The sequence below is a fragment of the Diceros bicornis genome, chromosome 17 (assembly GCF_020826845.1).
Source record: "Diceros bicornis minor isolate mBicDic1 chromosome 17, mDicBic1.mat.cur, whole genome shotgun sequence".
Taxonomy (NCBI): Eukaryota; Metazoa; Chordata; class Mammalia; order Perissodactyla; family Rhinocerotidae; genus Diceros; species Diceros bicornis.
In genome coordinates this window covers 14,845,566-14,862,764 of record NC_080756.1, presented here as the reverse complement: position 1 = coordinate 14,862,764, position 17,199 = coordinate 14,845,566, and the positions used below count along the sequence as shown (strand labels likewise).

Here is a 17,199-nt window from a genome sequence, read left to right as displayed (position 1 = left end):
ATACTCAGAAAAGGAAAATCTTTCTCAGCTGTGGTCAGAAAGAAACATGTCAGTGGTAAAAGGGTCAGAGAGATGCAAACTTAAAGATGGAGGAAGGGAGCTAAAAGTCAAGGAATGTGAGTGGCTTCTTGAAGCTGGAAGAAGACTCTCCACTACCACCTCTAGAAAGAAATGCAGCCTTGGAGCACCTTGGTTGTAGCCCATTGAGACCCATGTTGGACTTCTGACCCACAGAACAGTAGGAGAATTTGTGTTGTTTTAAGCCATTTTGTGGTAATTTTTTTATGATAGCTAGAGAAAACTAATATAGATTTGGGCCCTGAAAGTGGAGTGCTTCAGTAACAAATATTTAAATATTGAAATGGCTTTTGAATTAGGCAATGAGCATTGACTGGGAGAATTTGAGGCGCATGAGAGAAAGAGACTCACTGTCTTGAAGAGGCTGTTAGCAGAAATATGCATGTTAAAGATTCAGCCAATGAAGGCTCAGAAGAAAGTGAGAAGCATAATAGAAAAACCTAAGTCATGTTAGAAAACCCTTAAATTGTCATGAAAAGACTGCTAGTAGAAATATGGTGTTAAAGGCACTGGTGAGGGCTTAGAAAGAAGTCAGGAACAAATTATCGGAACCCAAGAGAAAGGGGACCCTTGTTATATAGTGACAGAAAGCTGAACAGGCTTGTATCCTGCAGTTATGTGGGAAGCAGAACTTAGAGGTGGTAGACTTGGATATTAAGCTGAGGAAATTTCCAAGCAAAGAATAGAAATGTCTTGTTACTTACAGTAAATATGAGAGGAGAGAGATAAATTGAGGCAAGAGCTGTTAAACAAAAAACAATCAGGACTTGATGATATTGGAAATTATAATGTTCTCAAATTAGAGTCAATATAATGTAGCAATTAAGGAGATGGGCTATGAAGTCAGAAAGCATAAAATATTTAGCCTGATTCTTAAGTTAATAACCATGATATGGGGGCAATAACAAGCTTCCTTTGTGTCCTTGTTTTCATCTATAAAGTGGTGAATATAAATATTTCATGCTTCATTAAATTTTTGTAAAATTTAAAGGAGTAGATATATATAAAGCATTCAGATTTCTACCTAACTCCATAAAGATTAGCTTTATTATCAAGAACTCAGATTTTATTTTTATTATCAAGAATTTAGAAGAACTGGTGCTTATCCACTATACTCATCTGTTCTGGAAGATACAACAGTCTCTTCTTCCATGAGACCAGAACTAGATTATCAGGGGAAAATAAACCTAATGTTTATTATCTGCAATATGCTAGATCACTGTAGTAAATGCTTTACTGTCATTATTTACATTAATTCTCAACGTTTTTCTGTAAAGGAATATTCACCATTTTGCTTAAAAGTAAGAGAATGCTAATTACCTTAAGATCATATATCTAGGGAATAAATAATAGGATATCAATAAACATCCAAGACATTTTTATTTGCAGTTTTCCTGTATGCAACTGTCTTTCCTATTTGTAGTTATGATTTAATTTATTGTTTATAACAAATGGATCAGAAGAGAAATGGTACAGTAATTGTTGAATTGTTGATTTATTGCTGTCTAAGAAACAGAGATACTATGGTCAGAAGACAAAAATATTCTATTTCATTTTATTTATTTATCTATGTTTAATGAATTTTGTGTGTGTGTGTGTGAGCAAGACTGAACCAGAGCCAACATCTGTTGCCAGTCTTCCTCTATATTGTATGTGTGTCACCTCCACAGCATGGCTGATGAGTGGTGTAGGTCTGTGCCCAGAAACTGAACACATGAACCTGGGCCACCAAAGTGTACCATGCCAAACTTAACTACTAGGCCATGGGGCTGGCCCCTGTTTTATTTATTATTTTATTGATGCATAGTTGTCATACAATATTATGTTAGTTACAGATGTACAACACAGTGATTCAACATTTATATACATTACAAAATGATTTCCATGATAAGTCTAGTAACCATCTGTCATTATACAAAGTTGTTACTGTATTATTGATTATATTCCATATAGTGTATATTACATCCTGGTGACTTATTTATTTTATAACTGGAATTTTGTACCTCTTAATCCCCATCACCTATTTTGCACAGCTCCCCACCTCCCTCTTTTCTGGCAGCCACCAGTTTGTTCTCTGTATCTATGAGTCTGTTTCTGTTTTGTTTGTTCATTTGTTTTGTCTTTCAGATTCCACATATAAGTGAATCATACAATATTTTTATTTCTGTGTCTGACTGATTTCACTTAGCATAATACTTTATAGATCCATTTGTGTTGTTGCAAATGGCAGATCTCATTCTTTTTTATGGATGAGTAATATTCCATTATACATATATATACTACATCTCTATATCTTCATTAGTAATTACTCTATCTATGGAAAATAAGGTTGCTTCCATATGTTGGCTATTATAAATAATGCTGCAAGGAAAATAGTGGTGCATACATCTTTTTGAATTACAGGCATACTTCAGAGATATTGTGGATTCGGTTCCAGACCACTGCAATAAAGCAAATATCACACTAAAGTGAGTCACACAAATTTTTTGGTTTCCAGTGCATATAAAAGTTATGTTTACACTACACTGTAGTCTATTAAGCGTGCAATAACATTATGTAAAAAAACTATGTAGGTATCTTAATTAAATAATAGGTTATTGCTAAAAAATGCTAACCATCATCTGAGCCTATAGTGAGTTGTAATCTTTTTGCTGACAGAGGGTATTGACCCTATGTTGACGACTGCTGACTGATCAGGGTGGTGGTTGCTGAAAGTTGAGGTGACATGGCAATTTCTTAAAATATGACAGCCATCACTGCATTGATTGACTCTTCCTTTCAGGAATGATTTCTCTGTAGCATTTGATGCTATTTGCCAGCATTTTACCCATAGCAGAACTTCTTTCAAAATTGGAGTCAGTCTCTCAAACCCTGCTACTGTTTTATCAACTAAGTTTATGTAATATCCTGTATCCTTTGTTATCATTTCAATAATCTACAAAGTATCTTCACCAGGAGTAGATTTTATCTCAAGAATCCATTTCGTTTGCTCATTCATAAGAAGTAACTCCTTATCCATTAAAGTTTTATCATGAAATTGCAGCAATTCAGTCACATCTTCAGGCTCTACTTCTAATTCCAGTTCTCTTGCTATTTCCAACACATCTGCAGTTACTTCCTTCGCTGAAGTGATGAACTCCCTAAGTCATCAATGAGGGTTGGGATCAACTTTTTCCAAACTCCTGTTAACGTTGATATTTTGACTTCTTGCCATGTATCACAAATATTCTTAATGACATCTAGAAGGGTAAATCCTTTCTAGGACGTTTCCAATTTACTTTGCCCAGATCAATTGAAGGAATCATTATCTATGGCAGCTATAGCCTTATGAAATATATTTCTTAAATAATAAGACTTGAAAGTCAAAATGATTCCTTGAGCCATGGGCTGCAGAATAAATGTTGTGGTAAAGGCAAGAAAACCTTAATTTCATTGTATATCTCTGTCAGAGCCCTTGGGTAACCAGGGGCATTGTCAAAGAGCAGTAATATTTTGAAAAGGATCTTTTTTTTTTTCTGAGCAGTACGTCTCAACAGTGGGCTTAAGATATACGGTTAACCAATTGTAAATGCATGTGCTGTCATCCAGACTTTGTTGTTCTATGTATAGAGCACAGGCAGAGTAGAGTTAGCATAATTCTTAAGGGCTCTAAGAAATTCAGAATGGTAAATGAGCATTGGCTTCAACTTAAAGTCACCAGCTGCAGTAGCCCCAGCAAGAGAGTCAGCCTGTCCCTTGAAGCTTTGAAGCCAGGCATCGACTTCTCTTCTTTAGCTATGAAAGTCCTAGATGGTATCTGCTTCCAATACTAGGATGTTTCTTCTGTATTGAAAATCTTTCATTTAATGTAGCCACTTTCATTAATTCTCTTAGCTGGTCTTCTGGATAACTTGCTGCAGCCTGTACATCAGCAGTTTCTGCTTCGTCTTGCACCTTTGTGTTATGGAGATGGCTTCTTTCCTTACACCTCATGACCCAACCTCTACTAACTTCTAACTTTTCTTCTGCAGCTTCCTCACCTCTCTCAGCCTTCGTAGAATTAAAGAGAGCTAAGATCTTACTCTGGATTAGGTTTTGGCTTAAGGGAATGTTGTGGCTGATTTGATATTTTATCCAGTCCTCTAGAACCTTCTCTATTACAGCAATAAGGCTGTTTCTCTTTCTTATCATTTCTTATCATTCATGTGTTACTGGAGTATCACTTTTGATTTCCTTCAAGAACTTTTCATTTGCATTTTCAACTTGGTGAACTAGCTTTTGGCCTGTTTCAGCTTTTGACATGCCTTCCTCACTCAGCTTAATCATTTCTAGCTTTTGATTTAAAGTCAGAGGTACATGACACTTCCTTTCAGTTGAACACTTAGAGGCCATTGTAGGGTTATTAATTGGCCTAATTTCGATATTGTCATGTCTCAGGCAATAGGGAGGCCCGAGGAGAGAGAGAAATGGGGAAATGCTGGTTGGTGGAGCAGTTGGAACATACACAACATTTATCAATTAAGTTCTCCATCTTACACGGCGCGGTTCGTGGAACCCCAAAGTAATTACCATAGTAACATCAAAGATCACTGATCAGAGATCACCATAACAATGTAATAATAATGAAGATGTTTGAAATATCATGAGAATTACCAAAATGTGACACAGAAATGAAGCGAGCAAATGCTGTTGGATAAATGACGCTGATAAACTTGCTTGAAGCAGGGTTATCAGAAACCGTTAATTTGTAAAAAATGCAGTATCTGTGAAGCTCAGACAAATGAAACATAACAAAATAAGATATGACTGTGATGTTTTCATTTTCTTTGAGTAATACCCAGAAGTGGAATTGCTGGATTTTATGGTAGTTCTATTTTTAATTTCTCGAGGACTCTCCAAACTGTTTTCCAGTGTCTGCACCAATTTACATTCCCACCAACAGGGCACAAGGATTCCCCTTTCTCCATATCCTCACCAACACGTGTCATTTGTTGTCTTTTTTGATGAGAGCCATTCTGACACGTCTGAGGTGATATCTCACTGTGGTTCTGATTTGCGTTTCCCTGATGATTAATGGTATTGAATATCTTTTAATATGCCTGTTGCCCATCTGTATATCCTCTTCGGAAAAACATCTATTCATTTCTACAGTGCATTTTTTAATCAGATTGTTTGTTTTTTTGATGTTTAGAAAAATATTCTGATGTGTTAAAAGAGATGTTCACTATTCTCATAAAATGGCTGTTCAACAAGAATGTCCAAAGTATGTATGAAAAATCTCAAAAATTCATGCAGTTTTTTTTATTTTATTTTTTAAAGAAATTTTCTAAATATTATTTTAATTCCCCCAAATGACATGATTTCCAAAAGGTAACTTCCAAGTTAGTAGACGAGGCTATTAAAGTTCTTAAAAAGATACATCCCTTGGTTTAAAGGTCTTAAATAGTATTTTACATACCTTTAGATTTTATGTACTTTTCACGTTACATGCCACATTTGGATGAATTTAATTTGTGTTCACCGTTCCCAAAGTGTTTGATATCCTCTGAATTAATTCACACATTTAAATTATGAAACTGAAATCTGTGGTCCAGATTCTAGGCCAATGTAAGGTCATATTTTGTCTATTTTCATGAGCCACTCAACTCTTGCTGATATGTCTTCATTCTTTACACCCTCAAAATGAATTTCATCAAATGAAAATTACAAACAATGTAACCTTTTTGAGATGAAGATCTGTGTTTATTTTACCTTTCAATCCTACTACTTAGCATAGTGCCTGCCACTGAGCAGATGAACCAAAATATTTATAAGAAAAGAATCATTAATTTGTTTCCAGGCAAATCCAAAATTATAACAACATAAAAAATTTTCAGCCAAAATAATGAAGATGAGCTACCCACAAGTTGGCAGTCAGTGCCATATAGTTGGTGCACATAGTCAGTGAATGCATTGTACAATCTGTCTGTAGGAACTGTTTGATAAGGAGGTTGACTACTCCAGAGCGGCAATTGAACACCACACAGCGAGCTGTATTTTTTCTGAAAATTTATGTGTGGAGGAGTGGGTGATATTCATTTAGGAACCGATAATGCAGACATAACTCCATTGAAGTTTACCTCATCTTCAGATAAGGGGATTTTCATAGTCTTCTTGTTGAGATCTTATAAAACTTCCTTTTACAATTTTTGAAAATAAAACAAAAGCCTGATACGTGATTCAGCAATGCACCACTTTTTCACTTGATTTTTCTTGTTCAGTTATACAAATATATCCTAAAGTATGGTGATTAGTGATTTAGTTGGTACAGGTATGAATTCAGATATATCAACTATATTTTATGTTATAAATTTTCCTTTGAAATGGTTATAGATTTGTTTTACTTATTTTAAAGATAGATGTGTCCAGTTGAAGATTTTAAAAAGGAAAGAGATTTTAAACAATTTTGCCATTGTTATTTAACTTACTTGGAAAATAAGGATTAAGGAATTTTCCTTTAATTTTCCTAAATGTAAGAAGTTTCCCTGTTTGTTTCCCAGAAAGAGGTAAATTAGGAAGTCATGACGTTTCATATGTAGTTATTTGTTATTGTTTATGGATACATATCCAGGTTCTTTACCCGCCACACAAGAGGGGCCAAATAAAACTAGGACGCCAGGCTTACGGCAATGAAAGGGTTTTTATTTCGGGTGATGTCAGCTGGGAGAAGAGAGCTCTCAAATTTGTTCCCTCTCCCTGAAAGTTGGGAGACAAGGGGTTTTAAAGTTTGTGAAGAATGTGGCTGCTTGTAGGGAGGGGGAGCCTGTGGCCTTGCTGGCCAGCACTTTCCCACCAGCCTGCGTTTGGTCTTGTGAGGCTGCTGGCAGGAAGGAGGAGGGCAAGACAAGGGAATCGCAAATGAGTGTCCTTCAACTGTCTGAGTCTCCCTGGTGGATGGTGGATTCAGGCACCAGGAAGCCAAGGAGTTGAGGCCTGAGAAGCTTTAGCTTCTTGATATCAGCTTCCCTGTAACAAACCTCAAGAACTGGTAATTAGCCAAAACATCAGTGTGAGCCCAGCTTGAGGCCACCTGGGCTTTTAACAGTTTGTAAAACAACCAATATCTACATGTGAATGTAACTTAGAGAAACAGGGAAAGAGGATGAGTGCTTTTGGTTTAGCTTCATATATGCTGGGTTTAATACAGGGGAACTGATATCAGGGCCGGTATGCTCATGTGTCCTGCTCAGGCATAGGTTAACCTTAAACCCCCCCGGGGCCTTTTCAAGGCTTTTTGCCCTCCAAAGATTTCATTAGAATTTTTTGGAATCATTCCCATTGTGCTAATTTATAACTGTTTGAAATTTATATTTATTCATGAGTTGGTTCTACAACAAATCTGTTATAATAAAATAAAGAAAGTGATTTCCAGAGCTTTATTATCTCATTACAAAACACTTCAAAGAATAATGTTATGTTCCTACCTACTAAATTTAAACAGTCTCAGAAAATCCAAGGATGAAACGTTCCAAGGATTAAAAAAGAAAGAAAAATCACTTACTTCTTTATGGCATTGACTGGGTTGGATATAAGGTTCTGCGTCCATGAAACAACATACGAATATGGTACTCTTTAGAATGTTCTCATAGTACAACAAATCAGTAGCCAGACTATTTAAGGTATAAGACAACAATAAAATACAGCCAATTATCAGCCTATCTTGATGTGCTTACTCATTTAAAAAGATTATTATTAGGAAAATATATGTATGAAGTGATAAACTTTTAAAAATAAATTAAAAATGAGATTTAAAATCATGTAAGTTTTAAGGGCATGGTACATATTTCTCTTATCTGTATTGGATCAAAAATTATCTGATAAGTACAAAAATTTTGCAGGGAAAACTAAAATTTATATTCCTCACATAGTCTTGGACAATTAATAGCTGTAATCCCAAGGGACTTCACCAGTGTGCCCAACAGACCCACCGCAAAACATCTATTATTGAGAAATACTCATTGAATTCTAGTCATTAAGACAAAGAAAATATAGCCAGTTCCGTGAAAATTCTGTATTCTCCCCTGTGAGATTAAAATGGTTGTTTAATTAACAGTAGTCTCTTCTAATGTCCCTGGGATGATTTCCCCAAGGCCTGTCAGACTTTTAAATATTATTACTAAAATATATCAACCATTTAGTGTCAATGCAAAGCAGGTTAGTCTGCCTAAGATATTTGCTTGATTCTGAAGATTTGAGATAATTGACAGATTTCAAGATCAGTTAACAACTCTCACAAACTATTACTTATCTTTTAAAAAAATCACTAACCTTCTGATTAAAAAAGAAATATGAGGATTTATTTGGTAAGATATATCCAGATATTTCTTTATGATTTATTTTGTTCCTTAATTTTTAAAAAACTTGGTTTTACCTATGCTTCTGTGTATAAAGAAACATTTTAAGAAAAATAAATATGGGACTTTATTTATGGAAAAAGGAGTAACCTTATGCTTTATTGAAATATAGGAAAACAAAAAACAATAGGGCCCTTGTTCTGTCTAGAAAGCTATAGAATGTTAAGGAAAAGAGTACTAAGAAAATGACAGTTGTAAATGTAAGAAATGCTGTGGGTTTTAACCATACAAAGCATTTTCAATTGAAATACTGAGGTTGTTTGCTCTCCAATTTTTACTAATTTATACTGTGGATTGTTAGAAGTGCTGTTCCAGTTTGAGAAATTTAATGATGATTTCAGCTTCAAGTTGTGCTCCAAATATGCCTATGTAATGCATTGACCTATAACCATTTCATGAAAAAACATATATTTGTGAGAAAACTGGCAGTAGAGATAAAGTCTATTTTTTCAGAAAAAGTTGAAGTTGGCCAGCTTAGTGGGAGGTGAAAAAAATCTTTGGCCTCATTAGGACATAGCCAATTAAAGTAGTGGACTTAAGCAAATGTCACTAAATTATCAAAATGCCATGCAACAAGAAAAATAGTACATTCTCTAGAGCTATGTAGCAATCACAGCAACTCAACCTCAGTTTGCAAGTTTTTAAAAAAGACATCAGTCTAGATCTGTGGTCGTGATTGCAATGTCACTGCTGGTGAATCTCCTTTTTTAGAGGATGCATGCAATGTAATCAGGAGGTTTTTTAGGATATAGAAAGACTGAGAGGGATATTTGGAGGTACATTCTGTGACACTATTAACATCTAGTTCCTCAAACTTTTATTGAATTTTGATGTACGAAGGCAAAGTAGAAAGTGTGCCACACTCTCAAAAAATCGAAACACTGACAATTTTTCTTGGGTAAATTTATTCATATTTCACAGTAGAGACCATGACGGTGCACTATAGACAGTGATTACTCAAGGATCAGCCATTCAACCCAGTATTGCTTTCTGCCACATCAACATCAGAATTCTGAGAGGCAGTGGTGGTTGAGCCATTTTAGGGATACATGAAAAACCGTTAGGGTATTATAAAATCTTGATACGCTCATCAACTCTCATATTCTTTTTTTTTTATCAAGACAAAAGATAGAGTATTTTTAGACTCAGAAGAAGTTAATACTTGTTGCAAAATGCTAGTGAGCATGATAATGCATATGAAGCTTTTTATAAGTTTTGTTAAATATACCAGGAATAACGTTGTTGCTATTACTGATGATGAGAATGGTATTGAAGCAGGTTTTATAATAGTGGTGAGAGGGTAATGGTCACGATCACTGTCAAGTCTGTTACCTATTATTCTGGAATTTCTAGGGACACAACAGCCTGGGACCACCAGAGTTCCTTTCCTTATGCTATTGAAGATATTGGTTTGAGACCTACAGTAAGCAAAATAGACAGGTGAGATATTACCAAAGTACGTATCTTTAGAGTAGAATTAAATATAGAATTCTTCAAACGGGCCACTCATTTCAGAATAAATCTATAGGCTGTATGTTTTCAGCTCCTTACTTTCAGAGGGGTTATCTATTTTAAATATAATTTTGACTGTAAAATAAATTTTTTATGATTTTGAAGAATATATAATAAAATAATTGAGTCAATATTTACCTAACACCAATATTTGAAAAAAATGAAATATCATTCAGCTCAGCTCCAAGGTAACATTATGAATAATTGGTATTCCAACAAATGTTTCTGTCATTCCTAATGTTTGATACGCTGTTGCTAAATAAGACCTGTAAAGAAAATATTTATATAATTCTAGTTTGGTTAAAATATTTTTAGTTTAAATAAGATTAATGTTTAAGTTCATAATAGTTGAATCAGTACTTTTATGACTGGAGTTTTAGTGGACACACAACAGTAAGTGACTAGCTCCCACTTCTGACCATGCCGTTTTGGAGAAGATTGACAGTGCTGAGAGTTTAGCTCAACTACTACAAAATATTGCTGATTCATTGTCCGTTTTTTGTGGCCAAGTGGCCTGCAAGGGACTTGAACTGACATTAACCCCTCCCATGAGTGCATACCCTAGATAACAGCCCACAGAGTCACAAGTGAATGTTAAGTTCCTGATATGACTCCCCCAACTGCTCTTGTGATAAACCGTCTCCCCTGCCTCCCAGGGCCTTCCTTTTGGAGCCTCTTATATAATCCCTCGGGGAAATGTACCAAAACCCCTCTCTCTTTGGTTTTAATTAACCAAACCAAAGAGACCAAACCAAAACCATAGCCAGGGAGTCCGAAAGTACTCCACCCTTGGCCCCTAATAAAGGCACGTGCCCCAGGTCCTGCCCTTCTCTCTCTGCCTGCACCCTGCCTGGACTTCCCCCAGGGTCCCTCAAGGTGTGCTATGGACCTCCCCCAGGACTGGTGAGTAATAAACTTCTCTATTTCAGTTTCTCTTGTGGTCTTTTGTTAAATCACAGCTCATCATCCTACACCACCGGGCTTTACTTAGCAAACGTTAATTTAACAGCCTCACAAAACATTGGGAAGCAGAACTATTTTGATGGTTGGGAGTTGAAAAGAGTGTTGGGAGGACTTCTCTATTGAAAGTCATATTTGTTCAGAAATTTATTTTTAAGCCCAACTCAAATGATATGACTAGACTTATGTGAATAATAAGAAATGGGGGCCCAGTGAAGTGAAATTATGGCTCAAGAGACCATATCAAAAATCACATAAATTAGCAGTCTCATGAAGACTACAGAAAAGCACCAAAATCATAGGCATATATTATGATTACATATTTGTTTGCTTATGCTTATTTACTCAGTTTCACTCGAATATACATATATATATGTGTGTGAGCATATATTTGTATATATAAACATATATATGTACATATATATCAGATGGAATAGTGTAAAATGCATTCCATTTAGTAGAAACATGTCATTTAAATACTCAAAGATTAGAAAAGTCCAACTAGCTCATAATTTACCTTTTTGCAACCTGTGTATATTTTTAAAAACTACTAGATGATTCTATTTTAATTATTATCTGCATAAACTCTTTCTTTTTAATTCTGAAAAATAGCATGCCTCTGATGAAGAATATGATCTGCAGGCTATGACCACTGATGAAAGAAAAACTGTACCTTGGAGGTAGGCGATTAGTAGTGTTCATGCATAATATTTCTTTTCTCTTGATTTTATCTTATTGTAAACATTCTCTATACTTCAGAAAAATAGAATGCTAAGACAAATGGGAATAGAGATGCATTTATGCATTTTACTGATTTTTTGAGATTATATCTATATTTAAGGACGATCCTTTGATGCACATACTCTGATTCTAAGAGAGAAAATAGTCTAAGATATGACTTGTGAAAATCACACCAGAGTCACTGAATTTATTCTTCTTGGCTTTACAAACAACACTGAGATGCAAGTTTCTCTTTTTGTTTTGTTCCTGGTCATCTATACAGTCACATTATTGGGCAACTTCCTTATTGTCACAGTTACGAGTGTGGATCCTGCTCTTCACACACCCATGTACTTCTTTCTTCGAAACCTGTCACTTCTTGAAGTCTGTTTCACCTTGGTCATGGTGCCGAAGATGCTGGTAGATCTAGTGTCCGCAAGGAAAATCATCTCTTTTGTGGGCTGTGGTACCCAGATGTACTTCTTCTTCTTCTTTGGCAGCTCTGAATCTTTCCTCCTCTCTATGATGGCTTACGATCGCTTTGTGGCCATCTGCAATCCCCTCCGGTATTCAGTCATAATGAGTAGGTCCCTATGCTGGTGGATGGTCATAGTCTCTTGGATGTCTGGTGTTCCTGTCTCTATGCTACAGACAGCTTGGATGATGGCCCTTCCTTTCTGTGGACCAAACACCGTAGACCACTTTTTTTGTGATGGTCCCCCAGTGTTGAAACTAGTCACTCAGGATACAACCATGTACGAAATACAAGCACTTGCTTCTACACTGCTGTTTATTATGTTTCCCTTTTCTCTCATTTTGGTCTCCTACACCCGCATTATCACAACCATCCTGAGGATGCCCTCTGCTACTGGCCGGCAGAAGGCATTCTCCACTTGTTCATCTCACCTCATTGTGGTATCCCTTTTCTATGGAACAGCCAGCTTGACCTACCTACGACCCAAATCCAAGCAGTCCCCTGGGAACCAGAAGCTAGTGTCATTGTCCTACACTGTCATCACTCCTATGTTAAACCCCATCATATATAGTCTCAGGAACAACAAAGTCAAGGGGGCAGTCAAGAGGACAATCACTCGAAAAGTTTTGCATAAGTTTGATGTGTTTTGAGTCCTGTTGTGTAGAGTTTTTCTAAACAAAGTAGGGACAGTGGAACCCTTGAACAAAAGCTTAAAAGAAGTAGAAGATTTTTTCCTAAATTTTCAGAGTTACTTACTATGATGGATGGATCTCAGTGTCTCAGTCAGAGTCCCATCAAGAAACAGATAGTAATCTCAATTTGGAATAATTGAGAGAATCAATGAGCAGACTATTGACAAATTGGGGGGTGGGGTTAGATAATTGTCACACAGCTCATAATGGAAATTCCATCTTTTGACCTGAAAGTGCAAGGAGAAGAAGTGTTAACTGGAACCTAGAGGATGCTAAAACTATAGGAAAAAGCCACCCACCAGGAGCTCTGTTCTGGAACACTGCCATCCCAGCCTTCTTCTGCACTGACTTTCTCAAATCTACTGCTGGTGCCTGTTCTTGATCAAACCAATTTTGAGACAGAGGGCAAGAATATCTGTTGATGCAGTATATAAAGGCCAGCCTTCTAGGGCTCAGATGGATGGAAAAAGTTATGATGCATAAATGAAAATATCAACCACAAACCTCTATATATTCTGCAGCTAATGTGATGCAAAGATCAATCTTGTAATGTGTTTTAAGTGACTTTTTAAAAGATATATTAGAAAGGTGAAGATTTGTAGTTGCCAAGAAGTCATGGTGCTAAGTCTTTATATGAGTTGCTGGTTTAAATGAGGTTATTTAATAAAATTGCATTAGTATTAATATTTGCTTACAAGATTCTAGACTTCTTTGATCATTGACTAAATAAGCTATTAATTTTTTTTAATCAGCTATTACTTCTTAGGATTTTAACAGCAATTTTCAGGTAGTTGAGAGGGTAAAATTTACATAAAACCATGATTCATTGTGGAATGAAACTCACAGACTTGGCAGTCAGATAATCACTAATTTGAATGCAGAATCCAATACTCAGAAAAAATTTATGTATCCTCCATGAACTACCATTTCTGTACAGGTTTGTGGCAAAGTCATGTGAGTTTTCATTTTGTTATTACAACTTAATGTATTCAGAAAGGAGGGGACAGTGATTATTTATGGGCCGCGTAGCCTTTCAACTCTTCATTTTGTGAGTCTTAGAGGAAGGCAGGAAAAATTTCCCATGAAAATATATTTTACCAGACTCCTTACAGGTAGTTTGTAGGCATGTAACTTAGGCTCACCTGATCAGATTTTGAATTGAGATTTAGCGATGTCAAGAAATGGGGACAGTGGGGATGAACTCAGTGGCTCCCAGCCTCCAGGGGCAGTGGAACCTTCAGTGGCAGTGGCGATTCCCAGTGTCCAGTGCTAGGGGTGCCAGCTTAAGCTGTGACATCCAGGTTTTAGTTGTGGCCACAAAAGTGTGTCTACACAACTGATTCTGGAGTATTAAGTTGGATTTTCACTGTGGTCCTGACTGCTGCTTACTCTTGCATTTCCCTTCTCATTTTATATGTGGTCTGCTTCTTAATATATTTTAAATATTTTTCCTGTGAAAATCTTCAAGAGACAGTTTTAGATTTCTTTTTTTTCCAATGAAGAATTCTAATGGATAAAAATCAAATCAGGAAAAAAATGTCACTTGACTGAATTTATTTATAAGTTCAGTCAAAGTACTTCATACGGAGCCTTATGGAAGGAACATGTTGAATATAGAGGCAAGAATTTTATAGACGTATATATGAAATATATTGATACATAGATACAAAACCTCCTCTTCATCATAAGTTAGATGTGAATAACCTTCTGTGAGTGTGTATTTGGGGCCTCTGGAGGGGGTGCAGAAACAATTTTAAAAAGGGCCTTTGCATCTGGCCTTAAAAAATATAATGGTATTTTATTTTCAGATTAGTTGGATGTATTTTCTTTATTTACAACCATTGGCAAATATGTGGAGAAATGTCTGACAGAATAAAAAAATATCATAATTTGTTCAATCAACTTTTGAAATCTTAGTGTGGACAGAAACCATATATATATAAAGCAAAATCAAACATATAGTGAGACAAACACTAATCTTAGTTTTTAAAAACCTTGATGGATGTACATCAACTAATGCTAGACAAGGGAGCCAAGAATATTCAATGGAGAAAAGGTGATCTCTTCAATAAATATTGCTGGGAAAATTGTATATTCACATGTAAAAGAATGAAACTAGACCCCCATCTTACACCGCTCACTAAAATTAAGTCAAAATGAATTAAAGACTTAAATGTAAAACCTTGAAACCATAAAACTCCTAGAAGAAAACATAGAGAAAAATCTTCTTGACATTGGTCTTGGCAATGATTTTTGGATATGATATCTAAAGCAAGACAACAAAATAAAAATAAGCAAGTGGAACTACATCACACTAAGAAGCTTCTGCACAGCAAAAGAAACAATCAACAGAATGAAAAGGAAACCTACGGAATGGGAGAAAATATTTGCAAAACATGTATGTGATAAGGGGTTAATATCTAAATTGTATAAAGAACTTATATAACTGAATAGGAAAAATCCCCAAGTAATTCAAATCAAAAATGGGCAAAGAACATGAATAGACATTTTTCCAAATAAGATGTACCTGTCAAATGGCCAACAAGTACATGAAAGTGTATTCAGTGTCACTAATTATTAGGGAAATGAGATCAAAACCACAAGGAGATATCACCTTATACCTGTTAGAATGGCCACTGTCAAAAACACAAGCAATAACAAATTCTGCTGAGAATGTGAAGACAAGGGCACCCTTGTGCACTGTTGGTTGGAATGTAAATTGATACAGCCACTATGGAGAACAGTATGGGGCATCCTCAAAAAATTAAAAATAGAACTATCATATAGATCAGCAATTCTATTTCTGGGTATCTATCCAAAGGAAATGAAATCATTATATGGAAGACATATGTGCACCCCCATGTTTATTGCAGCATTATTTACAACAGCGAAGCTGTGGAAACAATCTAGGTGTGTCCATATACAGATGCATGGATGAAGAAAATGTGATGTAAGTAAATAAATACACACACACAATGAAGTACTATTCAGCCATAGAAAAGAAGGAAATCTTCACACTTATGACATAGATGGACCTTGAGGGCATTACACTAAGTGAAATAAGTCAGACAGATAAAGACAAATACTGTATGATGTCACTTATATGTGGAATCTAAAAAAAACTCATAGAAAAAGAGATCAGATTTGTGGTTGCCAGAGGCAGGGCGTAGGGGTGGCGGAATAGGGTCAAGGGGGTCAAAATGTACAAAACTCGACTTATAAGATAAATAAGTACTGAGGATGCAATGTACAACATGATTACTATAGTTAACACTGCTGTCTGGATTATTCAAAAGTTGCTCACTGAATAAATCCTAAAAGTTCTCATCAAACGGAAAAAAAAAAACTTAACTATATGAGGCAATGGATGTTAACTAAGCTTATAGAGGTAACCTTTTCACTATATATGTATGTCAAGACATTATACAGTAAATCATAAACTTATCCAGTGTTTTATGTTACTTATATTTCAATAAAATGGGAAGAAAAAAATAAAACTAGTGAAATCTGAAAATAAAATAAAACTAAAAACCTAGATGCTATTTTTTATTCTTTTATTAACTATCCTAGTGACCTTGGTCAAGATATCAGCTATCTGAGACTCACTTAGATCATCTATAAAGGAGAAGGTTCTTCAATTATATGCTACAAAAATCTGACAACAATAAATAATAAGGTATGTTTTATAAATGGCAAAGTAGTTGGGAGATGGATTAGGAATCTTCATAGGCGTATTTGCAAAAGAAATTTAAATTTATGGTGAAAAAGAAGCATGCCTTGTTCTTGACAAGGGAATGCAGATAGTGGAGGGCAAAAAGAAAGAAGGAAGCTTAGTTAGTCTGCAGGTTAATTGGCATTTTCTCTTTTTCTTATGCACTTGTTAATAGATTGGGCTTTGATGTATTTCTTTTTTTTTTCCCCCCAAAGCCCCAGTAGATAATTGTATGTCATAGCTGCACTTCCTTCTAGTTGCTGTATGTGGGACGCGGCCTCAGCATGGCTGGAGAAGCAGTGAGTCGGTGCATGCCCGGAATCCGAACCCGGGCCGCCAGCAGTGGAGCACGTGCACTTAACACCTAAGCCACGGGACCAGCCCAGGGCTTTGATGTATTTTATGAATTTAGAGGCTTGTGTTTCTAAGGATAATCAGGGTATTTGATTTCTCTTAAGCACTTTCCATAAACTATATATGATCATTGTAGTGGACTGAATTGTGTCTTCTCAAAGAGATATGTTGAAGTCCTAACCCGGAGTACATGTGAATGTGACCTTATTTGGAAATAGGGCATTATAGATGTAATCAGTTTGAGATGAGGTTATTCTAGGTTAGGGTGGGCCATAAATTCAATGTCTAGTGTCATTATATAAAGAGAGAGAGATTTAGAGACAC

The 17,199-nt window shown here is 35.8% G+C and overlaps 1 protein-coding gene across 1 annotated transcript; it reads left to right on the top strand.

Annotated features, from left to right (window-relative positions):
• Nucleotides 1-11,816: 11,816 nt before the first annotated feature.
• Nucleotides 11,817-12,822, top strand: LOC131415989 (olfactory receptor 10A7-like). Its single transcript, XM_058558051.1, has one exon. It carries the CDS (start codon nucleotides 11,817-11,819, stop codon nucleotides 12,765-12,767), a length of 951 nt encoding a protein of 316 aa, XP_058414034.1. The 3' UTR covers nucleotides 12,768-12,822.
• The last annotated feature ends 4,377 nt before the right edge of the window (nucleotides 12,823-17,199 follow it).

Excerpts from the sequence above, each read along its gene's own strand:
- LOC131415989 (XM_058558051.1), top strand. The coding sequence starts at position 11,817 with ATGACTTGTGAAAATCACACCAGAGTCACTGAATTTATTCTTCTTGGC.